Source organism: Trachurus trachurus (assembly GCF_905171665.1).
Source record: "Trachurus trachurus genome assembly, chromosome: 3".
Classification (NCBI taxonomy): Eukaryota; Metazoa; Chordata; class Actinopteri; order Carangiformes; family Carangidae; genus Trachurus; species Trachurus trachurus.
The window spans coordinates 7,020,745-7,041,251 of NC_139893.1; the positions used below are offsets into that span (position 1 = coordinate 7,020,745).

The 20,507-nt window shown below is 41.0% G+C and overlaps 1 protein-coding gene across 1 annotated transcript in view; it reads right to left on the minus strand.

Annotated features, from left to right (window-relative positions):
* Positions 1-1,120: 1,120 nt before the first annotated feature.
* The window catches only part of gpc6a (glypican 6a), a gene marked incomplete at its 3' end in the record, with an annotated part of 155,610 nt that continues 136,223 nt past the window's right edge, over positions 1,121-20,507 (minus strand). Inside the window, exons 8-10 of the mRNA XM_084001291.1 lie at positions 5,093-5,223; positions 3,231-3,406; positions 1,121-1,344 (exon numbers count right to left, since the gene is read on the minus strand). Of these exons, the coding sequence (XP_083857417.1) occupies positions 1,121-1,344; positions 3,231-3,406; positions 5,093-5,223 (531 nt within the window). The remainder of the gene's footprint in view (positions 1,345-3,230; positions 3,407-5,092; positions 5,224-20,507) is intronic.

The following is a 20,507-nucleotide window of genomic DNA, read 5'->3' on the forward strand; positions in this document are numbered from 1 at the left end:
CTGAGAAATAAAAAAAAAAAGGAACTGTTTGGATGCTCGTTAAAAGCCCAAACAGAAAAAGCATAAATCAGGTAAATGAACATTGTTAGCAGGCAAAGGTAGCGTAATGGCTTACTGTTGTTACTAAAAACTGTCTTCTGTCATTTTACGGTGATCAGATAGCTCGTAAAAACAAATAATACATTTATAAAAAAATGTAGCCATTAACTACACCAGTAAGATTACATTTCAGTACCTTCCAGTGAAATACATAACTCCAACTGTTTTAAGTACAATACAATCAGTTAAATGATCTGAAAATATATATCTTCTCTCTCTATGGGGTGGGTGTTGTCTGTAGCTTTATAAACTTATGAAGCCAACAAAAATAATCTGTGCAAAGTAGATCTCTCAGCGCCGTAACATTAGCACTTTCTGTAGAGATAACCAAATGTGCAAATATAAAGTGGCTGTAAGAGCTGCTGCTTCCTGAAGCTGCACTGTTATGACCAAACGGGAAACCAGGTGAACTGCTAGCACTGTACAATCCTGTACCAACAAATCCAAAACTGTGTAGCCTGCGTAAAGAAAAATAAAATCAAAAAAAAGGGAAAAAAAAGCTTGTTTTTCTTTTTTTTTCTTAATTAACATCATTGCCACGCATGCACACAGTAAGACTTTCTCCTTTTGACTGAGGGGGAAAAGACTAATAGGTAGGGTGTCTCGATTTCACAACTTCATCATCATACAAAGAAAAAGAAAATGAGATTCTCCTTTAGCTGGAAAATCATCGACAGAGCCATCTCAAGATATGGTGTCACTTTCTAAAAGAGAAGCATTTTTTTTTCAAAATCCACTTTAGAATAATGAGAAAACACCACATTTTGTTTTGTATTTTTGTTTTTTTTTTGTCGTCAGAGATGTGAAAGCTGGTTCAGTGATGGCACCGCGCATTCTTTGGGGGACGAGCAGGATGCAGCACTGCACTCACATCCAGTCCTACCATACAGTAAGCCATTCTCAACAGGTTTCCAGGAGGTTCTACAAGTCCAGTGAGGGAACAGCAGTAGAACTTGCTGTTTAACATACTGCACGACACAGTACAAGTCAGTCAGTCAGTCGATCGGCTCGCACTCGTGTATTATCTCCATTGAGTCTGCATTACCCAAAGTGGGAGTGTGAGAGCGGCCATCACCAGCAGCAGGGACGGTCCACGGGAAAGCGAGTTGCCAGCGGCCGCTGCTGCTGCGCGCTCGTCGCTCCTGTCGGCTCCGATTACAGGAGCCTCTGTTCCAACGAAAACAAACTCTGTTGTGCAGCCGTCGGAGCAGCCGCTGCCGCTGCCAGAGCTGCTGCCCTCATCACCTGCGGCAACAAAATCACATCCATTAAAATTTACATAAATATGATACTGTCACAAGCAACTATTAGTCGGGTCTATGGCAACGGGGAAGTGAGAATACAGAATCAAGCTGTCAACTGTCCAGCTGCAAGTGGCGAAGCAAAGTTCACCCATCCATCCTAGTGATACAGGTGATACTTTGATAACTCAGTTTGCAGATTTGAATCATTTCATTCGGTTCAATTCAACACTCGGAGCCTCTGACTGTCCAGATTCACCTCAGTGCGTAGCCACATCCCCCCCTCATGACACTTGGAGCCGACTCGCTTCAGATTTATAGTCTCTCGCTGGTTCGACGTGTTACTGTTCATTCAATTTAGCACAAAACTAGGTCAGACACTTCGTGTAGGGTTAATAGCTCTTCAGCAAATGAACACAGGGAGGGCTTTTGTGTTTTGTGTTTTCAGTGTTAATAGAGGTTACCTTCTTCTTTTTTTAAAATTGACTGTGCATTTAGGTTTCCAAACTTTTATAAAGCCACGTCTGCTATGTTGGGAGAGCTGGAGACTAATCAGCTTCATTCTGTAACCAAAGCAAGAATTCAGTGAAGTCTTTTTTGATTTAAAATACAGTAGTCCAGTTTTTTCTCAGGATTCAGAGTAAGAAAGAAGCGGTGAGTGAATTTTTTTTTTTTTCATGATGTTCATGAATGTCATAATCAAATCCCAGACACTCTTGACTGTCGCCTATTATAAGGAGGTCTAAACATGCATGTGTTTACTTGCTGATTCATTTATTTCCACAGGTCTAAGAGCAAGGGAAAAGGTACTGGGGGCTCATATTGTTGCATTACACCACTTTCATTGACGGTGATGCATCAGGTGGTTCACTTCAGTTTGAGGACTTGCTCTGTCCATGAACTAAACCCCTCCATTAGCTACTACTTCACTGCTGCCGCTGGTGAGCTGACAGCTAATGCACTAGCAAACTGAGAACATGATAGCACTAGTCTGTCACTGTAGCTTTGATGTTGGAAAGGCTTTTTTTTTTTTTTTTTTTGGTCACTTACGGTAGCAAGCACGCTGGCTTGGTCACTAATGGAAAAATAATGGTTCACAGTTCAAACCAGAGCTGCATTTTTACCACTGATCTGTTCTTTTTTGGAGCAATTAGCAATTAGAAATACAATTCTGCAGCGAAGAATTAATGAATTAAAGTAGCTAACTGACTCTACATTCCTGTGAAAAACAATTTTGCATAAATGAACAAACTTGCATTTTGGAGCCAATTTATTAAAAAGAATTGGTAATGAATAGCAATGTGTGCAAAAGGTTTCTGGTGAGCTAAAAGTGAGTGTGTGAGTGAAAAATCCTGCACAAAACCTATGCAACAATTGCAGTTTCTGCAGCACAGGGTCTCTGATGTTTTACCGGCACTAACAGCAAAACAATTGTGACAGCAACAAAAATGGAGCTGAGGTGCAAAATGTAGTGGCAGCATTCATGCAGCCACACATTTTTATTTGTAGCTCAGGAGCTTCTTCCATCTTGTCAGCTCAGGAGGATCCACAGAGTCAGACAGGAAGAATGGGTTCTGTCACGGCAGCATTAGAGAGGTACATCATTGTTTGTCACCGCACCTGCAGCTATTTATTCTATCCTAATAACGCGAGTCTTGCCTCCGTGCAACACTGATGCATCCTGGGGAGATGTATGATGAGTCGCTGTATCAATGACATCTGAGATCTTACTTTGGCAATAACAGTTTATATTTCTGATACGTCTGCGGGTGTGGGAGTATGTGTGTGTGTGTGTGTGTGTGTGTGTATAGTATGTGTCAAAACTACCATCCAGGGAGTGAAATCAACAGGCAAATCTGTCTCTCTATGCTTCACTTCAAAAAAACTTACTGGAGTCCTGGAAATAAATGTCATTTCCGTTGTAGGCGTTCTTCAGCTTGTTGGTCATGACGCGTAGAGCCATGATCTGCTGCCGGATCAGTGTGTCGGGTCTGGTGATATCCACGTCCACCTCCGGGTTGTTCACTTGGTTGGTTAGACCTTCCTTCACCACCTCAGGGAAATATCTAGACACATACACACCAAAGACATCATTCTAGCATCAAATCTCCATGTGGTATTGCTGCAACTTTTATTGTTATTATAATATTTTCTAAATTTACTATAAAACGCTTGATTGACAAATCATCGGCTTTCAAAATCCACAGGCCGCAATCTGCGCACAAATGTATTGTTCATCCAGAGCTAATGTGCTGCAGCTAATGTGACGATTCAACATTAGCCAAATCAAATGGGAACCTGCCCTTGAAAAATAATATAGAAAATATTATGCAAAATATGAATGTTTCTCATGTCTGTGCTAGATTTCTCTAATTTACCATCCAATAATGGGCTGAAATAAAAGTAGTGTCATCTCTAATGTGCTGCAGAGCATTTATATTAAGTTGTCCACCAGCGGCGTCAATGACATTGGATCAGAGTCGGTCAGCCTGGCACATTACAAACAGCAAATCAACTTCAACACATTTGAAACAAACAAATAGAAACTTCACAAAAACAGAACAAAACAAACTAAAATAACAAACATATTTTTATGCTGCATCTCAGAGCTAAATTGGTGAATATGTACTTCAATTTGCTTGCCATTTGCACTGTTACATCTTATATCTTGTCAGTGCGGTGAAGAAGTCCCCTTCATTTACTTGTGTTGTGTCTACTTGGATTTGTTTTCTTAAATTGCAGCGTGTTGAGAGCTCTCCTCAAACCAAAAGCAATTTAATCAAATTACAGATGTCGCAGAGCTGATAGAGTTATTTTCCTCTGGTGTCTGTGCAGTTGCCACGTCAGCCTATTGTGCAGCCGTTATGTCTCTTTCAAGTGTGTCTGACCACAACTTTGCTTCCCTACTTTCTCCACAGGACCACACGTTAATAATCTCTCTTTGAAAGATGTGTGAATATCTCATTATCTTGTGTAACAAGGTTAGAACCATCTGAAACCGGAAAGAATTACAAGTGCTACTCTTTCTTGAGACGGCTCCTTAAATCTGACAAAACATACCGTAAATGTGTGAAGCCTTAATAGTCTGTTTCATATTTAATTGCTGCGGTGATTGCAGTCTTGTATCTGTTTATACACTTGAACGTGAGTCTTGAGTCACCATTTAACCATTAAGTTTGTATTTAATCTAATTAGTTTTATACAAAATGAAGTGTGGATAATTAATGTTTGGGTAACAGGAGAATCCAGTGATTTAACATTCCTCCCATGGTCTGGCTGTTGCTGATGTTTTATTATCTCTGGGAAATCAATTTACCTACCAGATTTAGTGCAATGCTTAAAAAAAAAGGTACTGGCACAAACAAGGGAATTAACATATCTTTTATTGCACCATCTGGCGATTTTTGCTACTTGGAGAGGGCCACATTGACGGGGGTGATATATTTTCTTTGCCAGTGTTTCTGGTTCACTGTCAGGGAAAACAACTTACTGTCCAATCTACAGTACGGCTCAGCAATACTCTACACACTGCAGCGGTGATAAGAGGTGCTGCAAACTCCACAGGCTCCTGGGTATTAGAGCCTCAGAGCTTATATAGAAGTTCTCCATATAAGCACTAACCATTGTACTTACAGAGAGAGTGTTAATCTGGGAACACAGTGTGGTTATTTTAATCCCTGGCAGGCAAAATGTGATAAGTGTAGAGCGGCGGAGACTTTGCTGTGGTGAGAAAGAGTTGCAGAAGTCCTCACCTGCCCTTCGCGTGGCTGTTCCAACACTGCTCGTCGTCACTTTCTGTGAGTTTACCCCTGGCACAGACGTCATCTGGCAGGTTGGACCAGAACCTCCTCGACTCCTTCAACTTCTCTTTGATGTCACTCACCTGCCGTGGAGAAAAAAAAAACCAAAACAGAAGAAGACAGGAATAAATGTGGTTGGTCATTTTGCATTTTAATGGATGAGAAGCACAGAGCACAAGTTCTCAGATTGGATATTAAATTATCAAGAGTCGATTCAGATGCCTGAGATAGTTTCATTACATCTGTGGAGAAAGCTTTTAGATGTACATAGATTAAATCACGGTAATAGCTACAAGCTCCAGAGACCTCAATTGAAACCAAACTAACATGAATCCAACAGATTCAGTTCCATCTGTAATAAAGAGCGAGACAAAACCGCACAACCCCGTCTGTTCTTGTGAGCCACCAGGAGAGAAGAAGAAGAAGACTGCCCGGAGTTCTTTTCCTTTCCATTTTACTTCTCGTCCACTTCCACCCATATTGTGTTCATCTCTGATTCATACAAGACAGACTCTGGGTTTTGAATTTGATATTTGGCATGAGCGGTCACCCCCGACCGACTCCATCTGGACTCAGCAAGAAGTTTGACCGGCAAACAGCCGAAAAAAACATGAGGAGCGGAGGTTTGAATGAGGCCGTCTACCTCCCTCCCTCCCTCCCTCCCTCCCTCCTTCGCTCGCTCGCTCTCTAATTATAAACATGAAAAACTAGTTTTTACCAGACGCGACAGGGTGACTGGTATTGTTTTCACCTTGTGAGTGTGTGTCTCTGTGTGTATGTATTTCTCTCTTTGAGGGGACCAGGTTTAAGATTGTAGAAGTAAGGACAGTTAGGGAATGTGAGGACATTTTGGTCACTCGTGGGGGGTCGAGACCTGGTTTTAAAGTTGGAGTTATGATTAGCTTTAGGTGAAGGTTGATCTTAATTTAATTATGATGGCTGAGGTTGAGGGAAGGGGTTAATGAACGCATAATGTCAACAAGTGTCCTCACAAAGATAAATGTTTAATTATGCGTGTGTGTGTGTGTTATCATGACAAAATGTACTTCCTGATAGGTTCCAATGTGTCCTTGCACACATTTCTATCACCATGACAACAAGACACCGTCACGACACACCAACACGTGTGTATCTGAGATCAAAAGGCTGAGTTCAAAGACGAGGGCACGGGCACACAGTACGCAGGCAATAATATGGTAATGACTACTGAGTATAGTCATAGGCTGAAATGCCACATGAGGCATCACAGTTGGTGTGATGGTCATTGTCAGACGAGACAAGATGGTCTGGTGTTGTGTATGTGCCGAGACAAAGTCAGCGACAAATGAAAAAATACAGTAGATAATTAACTAGAAACCATTAGATGACTCCAGCCACAGTGCCCATGTTCACATTCTCATTACGTTACATTTGCAAGAGCAATGACTTGTCAGGACTAAATTAATTTTTGTTGAGTTCACAAACACGATATCATTAGTGAACTTTAAAATCTCTGACAGACTATGCCTGTAGCCTCATCTGAACCGTATGAACATAAAAGTGGCATTAATTATCAATCTCCTTCTTAGAAAAGATGCAAATGAACATATTTCCCAAAGTCAGTGATAATGCAATTAGACAGGAATGGCTGCATGATCCCTCACCGGCTTCCCCTTCTGAGCATGGGAGGATGGAGTTATAAAACTGAACCCTGTACAGGGACATATTTATTGCGTGAGAGAAAGTCTGTGTTGAAATATATTTGGGCAAGAAAACAACATTGTTTATGGGTCACGACCTTCTCTGTGAAATTCTATTGCTTTCAAAAGCATTGCATCTTTTTTGGAGCTAAATTGTTTTGGACTTGAACCAATTTCAGTGGCTGAAATCTTCACAGCACCGAAAAGCACCGACTGCAAAATATCTGCCTTATACAATTTATACCGATATATTTCAAATCAGCATCTGATTGAATGCAAAGCCCAAAGCTTTTATTCTTAATCCAAGTAATATTTCAGCAGAGTTGCCATAGTAAACATTAGGGAGTCACCTGCGCTGGCCACAGTCTTTGAACCACACGGCTGAAACCGAGTTGTTTCATGGGAGCTGGGATCAGCGAGCTGAGACGAGGTTGTTATTGTTCTGTCAGCTTTGTCCTGGAACATGCATGTAGTCGCTCTCATGTGACATCCCAATTGACAGCCACACACAGAGGATCGGTAAACAGTCGAACAGGGCTGGTAAATTTTTTTTTTTACAGATGTTTTGACGGGCCACCGGCCCACCAATGTGCCGATCCAACAGGAAAAATTCCCGGAAATTCCCGTCGGCCTGAGGGTGTGTTACAAATAAAAACTCCTGATACTGATGCTACTCTTTCAGGCCAACATGAAGAACAAGGATGAAAAAATTTGATTAATCTCACATGTCAACAGAAACACACTCCTCCAGCTGAAACATGGTTAGAAGTTCCACACTAAATGAGCAAATGAATCTTGAGTCAGTGTTTATGAAACTACAACTTTGAGCTCAACAAAACACACACGCACACAAAATAATCTAAAAATAATAACAGAGAAGAGCACAGATTTACTGCAGAATTTAAATCAGACATGTAACAGATTCTCACAGTTCACTTAACATCTTTGAATAAATGTGTATTAAATAGATGAACTGCATATTTTAAACAGTACAGGGATTCATAAATGCAATAATCTACTCACCCTGGCAGATCAGGTTTAATACATTTTTCACTGGTGGTAACTGTTCTGCACATAGTTTAACATTATGCAGCCTTTTAGCAGATCAGCAAAAAATATTTTAAAGCCAAGAATCAAAAGTCAGTTCTCTTAGAGATACTGTAAATGTGTTGCACTTCAGCTTCAGGAATATCCACAGCCAACAGTCACTCTAATGTACTTACAATGTTGTTTGTTTTAGTGTAATTATGTTTAGATGCTTTCTGTTCACAAGAGTGTTTATACAAGCAACACAGATGTTTGAATCCCTCAGTACTGTTTGTATTGTAAACATATTTTAAATCTAAAAAGGGCCTTTAAAGGAGACATATTATGCCACTTTTCCACAAATTAAAATAGTTCCCAGGTGTCTTAAAAACATGTCTGTTACATGCTTTGGTCAAAATACCCCAAGGATCAAACATCACATCTCATTTCATCAGCTCAAAACAGCCGTGTTCAGAACGGCTGGTTTCAGTGCCTGTCCCTTTAAATGCAAATGAACCACTACTTGCCCCGCCCCTTCTACTGGTACCAGGTAGGGGTGGGGTTATGCAAATTCAAAAGCTAGTTACACAACTGGAAGACATCTAGGGGATCTGCTCATAAAACCATATGGATTTCAATCTAGGGGGCCTGCAAATTATAGATTTTTTTTGTCAATTCTCACATTTTTGGGGCCAGACGTCAACACAACACAAACACAAACACTAAAATATATGTTAAAGAGCCTTCAAAAAGTGATATTTCCATAATATGTCCTCTTAATTGTGATGAGCAACTTGGAAAGTGTCACTATTTCAGCTGATGAACAAAACAAAAGACAAAACCAAAAACTGAGCTACAGTAACAACGTTAGCTGTCAGTCATGGTGCATTGGAGCCTGTGTACTTTGTGGTCGGCATCATTGGGTTGTGGGACCGCCTGCACGGCTGTTTGAGGCTGGTGGAGAGTCAGGTGAGAGGGAGCAGGAGCGATCGACTGAGCCCGAGGATAATAGCCGACCGAGCAGCAGCTTTTCTTTATCTTGGCTTTGGCAACATGCCGCAGTAGCCTGTGGTTCATTCAATAAAGTCATAGCTGAATGGAGTAAACACCTCATACTGCACACATCTGCATGTGCCAGCTGTTGTTCTGAAAATGATCTCTCAAAGAGATTTAAAAATCAATTTCAAAACAGGTAGAAAATGGAGTGGTCAACCTTGGGGTTATCTAATTAAAACACATCCACTCACCCATTCATCTGAAAGCTATCCCACCTGCCTGGCTTCATGGACATCATGTGGCAAAATCATTCTGAAACTGTTTCATTGGATTAACATATTTTATTGGATTCATCTCTTCATACAGATTTCTTTGACATAATTTATTGGACTTCTTATACTGGATTTAGAACATTAGTAATGGATCTGTCATAATCCTGTTGTAGAATTATAATCCCATCGCTGTATGTTACAGTTTTATGAATCGTTACAACTTTCTGTTCATGTTTTTATAGTTGCCGTTTTCTGACCTACAGCTCCTGCAGAAATATTCCTTTAAATGTTTTTTTTCTTTCTTTTTCTCTTTATGTCCTCTGGTATTTGGAGAATTGTGTTGATGCTTTATAGCGGGTTAATGCCGGGTCAGGAAGTGTTGCTGCTGGGAGCCTGGAGAGCAGATTGTTGGTGTGATATTGGGCTAAACAAACACTCCTGACTACAAATAAGTTGGTGTTATTCTGCCTTTGATGGATTAAAGCCGTACAGTACAGTAGGTTGGTCCCAGCTCTGAAGAAAAAGCCATGCTTACTGGTGTGTATCTGTTTTAATATCTAAACTAGTTTACATAAACAGTATTTTAAACTATTTTAATTCAGTGAAAAAGTGTTGATATTTGTAAACTTTATTGTTTTTGTGACTAAATGAGTGACGTACTCTATGTCTCCTGCCAACTCACAGTCTCGGTGAAAGTGGAAGCTGCTGCTGTAGCGGGGAACATTTGATGTTTTTCTCATCCATTAGATGTCGATGAAAGAGTTTCTTTTATGTCTTTATGTCACCTTTCATAGATTTCTACAGCTCATCCACACTCGTCATGCTACTTTTCATGCATTTAGTTTGATTCTTTAGCCAACAGCTATGTAGGAAGATGACGTCAATGCTCTTAATGCTGCGTTCGATGTGTTTGTTGTTTCTACCAACAGACGTCAACACCAGACCTAAGCAATTTTATTTGGTTTCATCCACATTAGATTATTGATTATAGTTCCAATAATGAAGAAAGAAACCTTCTGGAAAAACAAGGTGTTTTTTTTTCCTCTCTTGAACCTCATTTGGTCTCTTTTTACTTATTCTTAAAGGAATAGTTCACCAAAAAATGACTCACCCTCATGCTGATGAATACTCTGGAGTAGTTTTTTATTCCTCAAAGTGCATCTGGAGACCCGGGAGGGGCTTTCAAAACTTTATATGAGAGTAATAGAGCCAGACACAAAAATGCCCATAAAACTACACAAAAACCTTGAAATATTCTTCCACACCGCTCGTCTTTGGCAATCCAAGTGTCCTGAAGGGATCTACAGTAGTCCAGAGTTGACCCGAAATGACGTCATTTAGGCAAGTCCGGTCACGTCCGCGTGCGTCGCGTGAACGTGTGAGCATGCACCAGGCAAATTCAATACAGGACTGTTTAGGCTGTAAAAATGTCCTAAATGACGTTGTTTCGAGTAAACTCTGGACTATACCCCTTCACTTGGAGCCGACGAGGAGTCAGGAGGAAGATTAAATGGTTTTTGTGTAGTTTTATGGACGTTTTTGTGTCAGGCCCTATTACTCTCATATAAAGTTTTGAACGTTCAGAATCTCCAGATGCACTTTGAGGAATGAAAGACTACTCCAGAGTATTCATCAGCATGAGGGTGAGTCATTTTTTGGTGAACTATTCCTTTAAGTGCACATGGACACCAGTAATGACCCCAAAAAAAACACACACACATGTACTGTATGAGAGACCAAGTGAATGCACATGTGCACACTCACATACACAACCCTCACCATGTCCTAGTTACACTGGGGATTTGGGGGAGTGCATAGAGTGAAGCCTCGGGTCTTAACAGGACATGAAAGGGCCTGTACCAACAGGATGCCACTGCAGGAGACTGCCCTCACATTTGATGTGGTAATCCTGTCACCAAAGCTGGTTAGGTTTAACACACGCTGGTGTAGCTCTGATTCACGATGGCCCACAGCACCGCGGCACTGACAACAATATATGGATCAAATCAGAGTATTGGTGCTCATTCCACTTGAGCATTGAAATTTAACCACTTTGATATCGATATTGTGATGATGTGGCCAACAGAACTGCAGGACAATAAAGGGAAGCAAGTAGATAAATAACCAAATCCATTTATACTTCGTTTGAGAACAGAGAGCTATTAAAGTATAATTCTGCATAACATAGGTAGAGTAGAGTCCACATAACAGGTGTCAGGAGTTCAGTATCAGCACGAGCTTCTGCTGCAGTAAACAAGCACTTGTTCATAAATAAATGCAAACATAAACACACAAAAACACTCACAGAAACACACAGACACCTAAAGTGTGAAATTTGGAGAAAATCGGAGTATGAGTCTTTACATGAGCGCCCAGAGCTGTGAGTATGACTGCAGTTTGAACACTTCTCCTCGTCTGACTGGTCACTCAGAGTTCACTGCTGAATAGCTGATCATACCAAGTAGGCCTACAGGTTCAGTGATATAAGAAAGCGAGAGTGGTGATGTTTTTCCTCAGCTACACATATATATAAGTTCGTTTTCACACTTAAAAGTCGACATTGCGATATGTCTATAAGGACAAAGCCTTGTGTTGTGTGCTTAAAATAAATGTATCACTTGTCACATCTCTATAGTTATGAGAAGCAGATGATGTTTCAACACATTTATGACACTGTGAACTTTACTGCAATCTTACACTATTTTGTTTGATATTGCATCAGGCTAAGTGGCCAGAACAACCTGTCCAACAAGTGAGTTTATTGCAAGATGAGGTGGTTTTACTGTACCTAAAAGAAAAAGAGCAAAGGTTTCTACAGCTACATAACACTGACCTCGGATTCTGTCAGTATGTATCTGAATACACACAAGTGTTACATTCAGATGTTAATAATAAAAAAGCACATCTGAAGCTGTCCTTCCAAGTTTTCAATGCTAACAGAATGAATCTGGTGATGACTCATTCAGGATGACCTGAGCTAAAACTCATTAAAAATCTCCTCCAAAGCTGCAGGTTCAATAACCAAACGAAAAACAAAAACAATGAACCATCGAGCGCAGGTCTAATCAAGCCCCTCGTTTATGTACTATGGCTGGCATAAAGATTTTATTCAAACAAAGCATCATCTCAACCTGCCTCCCTCCTGGGTTTGCTGAGTCTTGGAAGTGGTGTCAAGAGCTTGTTTATATATGAGAACATGGAGGGCATCCTCCAGCTATGCATGTTAATGTAGGTCCAGTCATTTTAATTAGGACTTTCACAGGTCACATTCACCTGCTTCACTTCCGACTAACAGCTATGCATTTGACTCCACATTACACCGAAGTAACCTTATTAAGCACGGAGACAGTTATGCAAATTGCACAGACCTGATTTAAGCCCGACTTCTCATTATAATCTTTTTTTTTTTTTCATTTGTATTGTTAAGCGCTTGTCCTCCTGACATTTTGCGAGCACTTACGTATGAATGCTTATCAGTGTTGTAACTACTTACGCTCTCCTTAGGCTTCCTGTCTATCGCCACTCTGTCTGGTTGTCGCTGTGAAGAGACGTACCTATAGACACAAGGATCTAACACTGTGACCGGATGCTGCATATGCGATGCTCCCGGCTATTAAAAAGACCTGTCTTAATCAATTTCACAAAAACAATGTGATCCACACACAAGAAAGCATGAATCGCAGCCACAAGCACGCACCACCGGCTTGTCGGTCCTGTTAAGTGACTCATACAGTACAACCACCGCTTTTGGGAGGAATAATGATGAGAAGACCAAAAAATAAATACAAGGTAAACCCAAACACCATATATTTATAATAATATAATATATTTATTTATAAAAAACTGAACTTTTAATGGAGCACAACTCTACCGTCCTCTACCACTCCACAGTCTGTGAGATAAAGTCCAGTGCTCCCTGATCTGAGTCCAAGCAGCAGTGGGAGATCCATACAGTCAGCTAATCTCCAGGTGTGTTGATTAAAAAAAAAACCCTAGAATTAATTGAATTCAAATCGATAGAGATTTTCAGAGGAAGCCTGTGTCGGAGGGCCAAAAATGAAGATAATGTGTCTCCTCGCTTCACACTGAGGAGCAGAGCTGAAGCCCGTTTAAGCTGCAGCTGCATCTACAAGTCTAGGAGTTAAATGAAGCCACATGTGATTGTTTGCTGTTCATTTTTAAAGTGAAAATAACAGATTTAAACACATTTTCCTCTTCCTCTACAGCAGCGCTGTTCGGGTCATACGAGGACACGTCGTTTTTTCTGCCAAAATAAGTACAGTTTTGGCAATTTCTCATGATAAAGTTGTCCAGCTCTCGTTGCTGCCTGGCCTCCTCTCTCTGGTTTGAAGTGGGTGGCTCGGTTAGAAAAAGGCGAAGCAACACGCACCATCACAATTTAGCAACTGAACTGAATAAAAATGTGGGTTGTCAGTCTTCATATTTCAGTGTAACTTAATCGTGAACTTCATTTACATTTGACTTGGAGCTTATGGGCTCTGATTATGAGCAATTTCTAATCATTAGTGCAAACACCTCCCACATATGTTTGTTTAGCCTAATTAAGAATACATTTAATTAGTTTGATGTAACCATCAGTTCTAATAAGGACGAGTTATTTTCTGAGTGATAGTGATATTACCACTTAGAACATGTCTTCTGGCAAAAGCCGGGCCACAGCAGTAAAACCAATGACAACATGGCGTCCATGAGCTCCAACATGGGCAGTGCTGCTGGTACAGTAAACATATGGGACACGCTTTAGGGATGTGACGGCTGTAAATTGCAGTTACTGTCACTTTTAGAGATAAGGGACCTCCATGATGTTTGTATCTGAGATGGAATATGGATTTCACGGATATTGTGGGATCTCTGACAATCAGAGGTGATGGCGGGGATGGGATGAGATACTTGGGCGCTACCCACATCACCCAGGAGTTTTCAAACTGGTTCACTTTACGACAAACACGGAGGGTCAAGGTAATATCTGCACAGTGCACGGCTCCAGAGTGCGACCGAAAAATCCGCCAGGTGCAACGAAATGTTTTCATCGGTCGTGCTGGTGTGATGTGACCTTTACAGTAGCAGCTCCGTCTTCGTGGATGAGTGTGGGAGGAGAAATAATCCATGTGTACACACATACATACCTGTGCAGATCACAGTCATGAAACATGCTGGTAATTCAAAATGAAGGGAACAAATGAAGGCTGTGTTTTCCGTTGACATTATAGGTGTGCACGATGTGAGAAAACTGTGTGATATGTGATCACACACTGTTCAATATTGCGATGAGGATATGACTTACAGTATGATAAGCAAATATTTAAAGGGATAGTTCAACATTTTGGCAAATTGGCCCATTGCCATAATCCCTATAGTCATAGCAGTAGGTTCGGTCCTTTAATTGTCGGTGCAAGCTATTTTTAGAACGGCGGAGCAGAGCCGGGAGCTGCTCAGAGCTACGCTACGGAGGCTAATGGGATTTCTTGGTTTCCCTCATCGAACTCATCAAATACACAATCCAACAACTCCAAAACGCTCTGGTGGACAAGTTGTGACCTGCACATTCACCACGATATGAGATAATAACAGAACGTTACCAAACAGAGTTGTTGTAGAGGTAAATTCATGCAAAACAGCTGATGCGCGTTCCCGTCGGGGGCAGTTTTTCGGAAAGCAGTCTCTGCATTTACCTCTAAAACAACTCTGTCTGGTAACGTTCTGTTATTATTTCATAGCGTGGTGAACGTGCAGGTCACAACTTGTCCACCAGAGCGTTTTGGAGTTGTTGGATTGTGTATTTGATGAGTCTGATGAGGGAAACCAAGAAATCCCATGTGCCTCCGTAGCGTAGCTCTGAGCATCTCTGTGATGTGTTTATCGCCCATGTTCATATCATGTGACAATGAAAATACGATTAATCGATCAGCCCTAATTGAGTTAACCACTTCCCATCATCAGCCCGACTCCTACAGTATGTACCTAACCCCAGGAGAACCAGAGACTGAAACTTTTCGCAGAAAGAATTCTTTGGCTCAAATATAATTAATTGTGAAAAACACAATGTCCTCAAAAACACATCCTGACTCAGGACAGATGTGACAGGTGGGAGGCAGAGCAGCCTCCATCCCTGCAAAGCTTCAACAGCGGGCAGAGGCGACCCAAGGCAGAACTCATAATGAAATTTCACACTGCTTACAATACAACATTTTTGATGCAGCTAAATTGGGTGCTGGTGTACCTTCCTCGACACAACAGTGCAAACAACCGAAAAAGTTTGTCTGGTGCGCTGCCACAGAGACACGTCTTAGTGCTCAGTAGCCTGTAACGCTGTGTCCAGTACTCTGAGAACATCAAGTATGTTTTGCAGTTATATTTTCAGAGGAGAAGGGAAGAAGGTGAGAAGAGTTGAGTCCAGTCCTGCTGCTGTAGTTTTTTTTGTAGAGGGACAAAGAAAGTTCAGCAGCCTCAGTGCTGGCCATCTTTTTTTTGTTTTCACATAGACAAGATCAGTTATCAATATCAGATGTCGAGTTGTGTGGAGGAACGGCTGACGTGGGAAATAAAAACCTCTGGCCACTGAGTTCTTTTAAGGAGGATGGCTGTCTGGTCTGGCAGGATGCGACGAGTGTCAGAGGAGCAGTTTGTTACAAACTTCCACATGAGGTCTCCTTCAGCTGCTGCCACAACTTTTAATGGTGCATCTAACCACAGTGATGTTACATTGTGGGTATTGCACTGTAGCCCAGTGCTGCATCTGAGGATTTAAACACAAGTCAGTCTTCAGTGGCTGTTGGTCGAGGCAGAGGAGTGACCATTTATTCAGACTCACTCTGTGACAGCAGGTGAATTGCTTCACACTGCGACCCTTTCCTCTGATCATGGCTTCTGCTAATTTCCCCAATTACTGGATGTTCTGTAAACATGACAGCGTTTCCCACACGTCGGTTCAATCCATCAGAGAGCAGGTATAGTTGGTATGCAATTCACAACCTGTCCCCATGACAACAGCTTTGCTCAATAACCTTTGTGTTTTTACAGCACTATGTGTGTGTGTGTTTTTATATAAAAGGATATGGGCATATTACACTGTATGATGTAGAATCTGCCAATAGGATCCATTCATTCAGACACGTGGGAACAAAGTGATGAAAACAAGACTCATAATAATTTAAGGTGGTTGTTTTTACGAACTGTAAATGTAAAAACTTCAACAAAAGCAGTTGAAATGTTTTATTTATTTTTCATTCTTACTCTTTATTTATTTATTTACTTATTTATTTCCAGATCTAAGACAGGGGATAATTTATTTCAAATTTGCGACATAGTGCTGGCCCACCGTGTCTGATCCGGTGTGTAAAAGGTCAGCAGTTATCAGCTGTAATCAGGCTCGTGCACATGAATAGATTAGAAAAATAAAGCCCGACTAAAAATGCGAGCGGGGAGGCATGAGAACACGACAGCAGCGAGTATAGAAGAACTCCCACGCCCACTTAGAGAAACCAACAAGAGATTCAGCAACTGCCTGTCAGACCTCTTAAAGGAAAAGTGCCTTTTTTTTTATACACAAGCGTCTCCGTCTGTCAGTTTCGTCATTGTCTCCCCTGCTCTGGTTCAACAGACATTTTCAAAGCAGATAGCGAGCGGAGGTAAATTGCTCACCGGCTCAGTAGGAGCAGTGAATTTGTGTGTGTCTATATACACAAGAGGCTCTCTGATCTGAAATGTTCCGCTTAACCTTTTCTCTATTAGCCTGTTTTGTGTTGCATAAATCAAACTGTCCTATAACTAATTAGGGAAGGGAACTGATGAGTTTATTGATACCAATGCCGTTATCATTCCTGTTTAAAGGTCTAAGGGTCTGATTCTATATTGATTCCTGATGCATTTTCTGTGGCGCAAAGAAAGTGTCAGTGCGAGGGTCGGCACCGTGGTGTGGTGGTTCGCACTGTCGCCTCTCTGCAGGATGGTTCTGGGCTCCATTCCCACGCCTCGGGGTAGAATTTGCATGTTCTCCCTGTGTCAAAAGATGTGCACAATAGGTGTATTGGACTGACTTGAAATTGTCCATAGGTGTGAATGTGAGTGTATAAGGTTGTTTGTCTCTGTATGTCAGCCATGTGTGATTGGTGACCTGTCCAGGCTGTCACCAGTCAGCTGGGATTGGCTCCAGCTCTCCTCTGCAACCCTGCATGATAAACAGTGTGAATAATGGACGGATTGGATGGATCATCAGTGTGACTCTTGAAAGCACTGTAGTAACATCAGAAGAAGGTTGTGCACTGCAGGAGTTCCTGGTAAGAGGAGGGGGTAGGAACTTCTACACTCGGCGCTCTTGGTCAGGATACACCAGGGTCTTATGGCGATGAACAGTTTTGATCATCGTGAGGTCGTTGTGCAGCGTTTTTTTTGTTTTTTTTAAACTGCTCTTTCTGGCAGTATATGCTTTCTAAAAAAATAAAAAGATGGGGTTTTTATTTGCTGTCACGTAATCCCGCGATCGCATATCACCATGATGATGTTACTTGTTTCTATGTCTTTTATGTGTATGTGGTGGAGTGCTTTGATTGTCTTATGCTTTGTTGTCTTGGAGAGGCCGAAGACAAATTTCCACTATGGTGGACAAAAAAGTCTTTCTATTCTATTCTATATTTATCACACTTTTTTTTTTTTTTTTTACCAGGCCTACTGCTATTCTTGTCTTTTACTGACTTATTCTCTCTTTTTTCCGGACGTTTTTCCGTTTTTAGTAACGGGTTTTAAAAATGCCGCTAATTTCGGGGCTTTCTCTTAGCCTCACATCCTGCTTTGAGTCTGACCAATCAGCACAGAGTAAATCTCAAGCCCCACCAGGACTTTTTCATGACCGATCTGAGTCCCTAACCCCAGGCAGGGACTCAGATCGGCCCCATAAAGGTTCCTGTAAATGGCCCTGTGGGGGAGGTTCCTGCAGTGGAGACACACACCAACGGTCCCGGCCCCGTAAAATTAAAAGTTCCTGCAGTGGAAACGCGCCTTTTGATGTTTGTTAAACTCTGTTGCTGTTTTCATTTGGGTCGTCTTACTCAAAGAACAAATCTGCTAAAACCTGCTTGTGAATATTTTACTTTATTTCTGTATTCTAGCAACATGTCTATGAATATTCTCATTCATCCAGCAGGTCATTGTTCGCTCTCTCTCTCAAATTGAATCGTAGGCAACTGGACTTGTATTTGTCTAGGAAGACGTTTCGCCTCTTATTCAAGGGGCTTCATCAGTTCGTACGCATCGGTCTCACTAATCCGCACTAGTCTGAGTTCTAGTTCTGTATTCTAGTATCAGCTACAACCTAATTCGTTGAGGTATCTGCTTTTATGTTCCACTGGTGTTTTTTCATGTTCAAAAATTTAGCAACAGTCTGTTTTTCTGAGCGAATCTGAATTTGATCCATTTACCCTGTGTGGTGCAAAAACTACAAAATAAAGAAGCAGTTTGGAGCGTTTGAATAAAAAAGAAAGAAAAAGAAAAAGCACCTGTGCCTGTAAGCGTCAGTTAATTTAGAAATCCTTGCACAGGCTCAAAGGGTGCTGCTGCCGAGGGACTCCAAATCTGTAAATGATTTATTATTCGGGCAGAAAATCAAAGATGGATAACAGAGGGGTCAACGCGGTGATAACGACTTGATTGGGTCCCTGGATGAACTACAAGCAAAACGAAATACACAGCGTCTCTTCTAGCACTTCATTGCCACCACTCGTGTTTGATGAATGAAACACACATTTACACTTGCACAGACTATCCCTTCAGCCAATATCTATAACACTTTTATGAGGTCGCTCCACTGTTGAGACCAAAAAAAAAAAAAAAAAAAAACCTTGGCTAGACTAGAGTCTTATTTCAGGTATCGCTTCACTGATCCAATAGAAAACCTCACCTGTAATTTACACACAGGGCAACAAAGTATAAATCTTATCAGGAGAACACCAAGCCTTGAGAATATACTGCTTTTATATGTAGATACCTAAACAGTAGCTCTCTGCAGCTGAATGAATGTGATGTGTAGCCAGTGGAGCATCTGCAAATCTCACAAAACCCCCCAACAAACAAACAAACAAAGTTGTTCTTCATTAAATCTCCACAGTCGGTACGAGCTAAACTAAATAATAGAAACAGCTGTATCTTTTGTGTTTAAGACTCGGTTTCATGTTGGACAGAGCTGAATTTGTGTTACCACAAAGCAGTAAAATGGGACCTCTAATGATAGGGAAGCTGAGCAGTTTTAGTACAGCACATCCGTGTTAAACAAACCGTGACCTGACTAATGTAAGCACAGATGGAAGTTTCATACACAGCTGGTTTTGTGTCCCATCCCAAGGGTAAACACACCATTTGAGTTAGAAAAAAAAAAACGTCTCTTTAAACAGATGCTTCCTCTGTAAGGTAAAGTTACTAAAGCAACTTTGTAAATAAATTGGTCAAAGTTTTGATAAAAAACAGTTAAACATCCCAATTAACGCATTAACATCTGGACTCAACAAACAAATTAACAAAACTGTAAAATAATTCAACCCTGTCCAGGAAGCTATTCTGTAACCTATTTTCTATATTCTACATATAAGACACACACTTACACACACATTTATACATATTTGTCCAGGCTCAATAACTGGGTCAATATATGAAAATGTTCCAATTTCTAACAGGCTTTATATAGAATTTTACATTCATTTTTCTAAAATTTCATACAGTATGCGTGTCATAGAAATGCAATATATGTACATATTTTACATTTGCGTTTGGGGATGTTGTTTGTCTGCTTGTCAGGAGAATTTTAAAGTCAAATACAAATGTGTTTATGTGTTAGGCCATAAAGTGACGGGTGAAAAGTCCAGTGCAGAAGTGGAACTGACTTGAAGCCTTTCACCAGCACCAGAGTAATAAGACAGAATGTAAATGAATGAATAATTTACAGGGGCAGTGACATGAGTATTGATCGACCTTGGGCCAGTTATCGGCACAAAAACAAGCAACAGCAGCGAGTGTGATTTGTTCATTTTGGATTTCTTCTGTACTCCTGCGTCCGGCCCAATCACCAAAAACAACAAATCCCCTGTAACTTGTGCCAACTCACGAACAAGACACACCGGCGACGACGCAGGTCTGGCATCAGTTCTGCAGGAATGTTTGTCTGTTTTCAACCAAAGAAGTGAGAGTTATCTCACCTTGATAAAATATGCAGGGAAACACTGCAGCATCACCAAAAGTCCTCTAGTTTCTAGGTCACATGGATACCAGTGGAACCAGTTATCGCGGATATCATGGATTGAACCAGTCTGTCCTCCTGCATTGAGGGATTTAAATAAACCATGCTTAAGACATCTTTTTTAAAAAGCAGGAAAATCTCCGAAGGGAAGC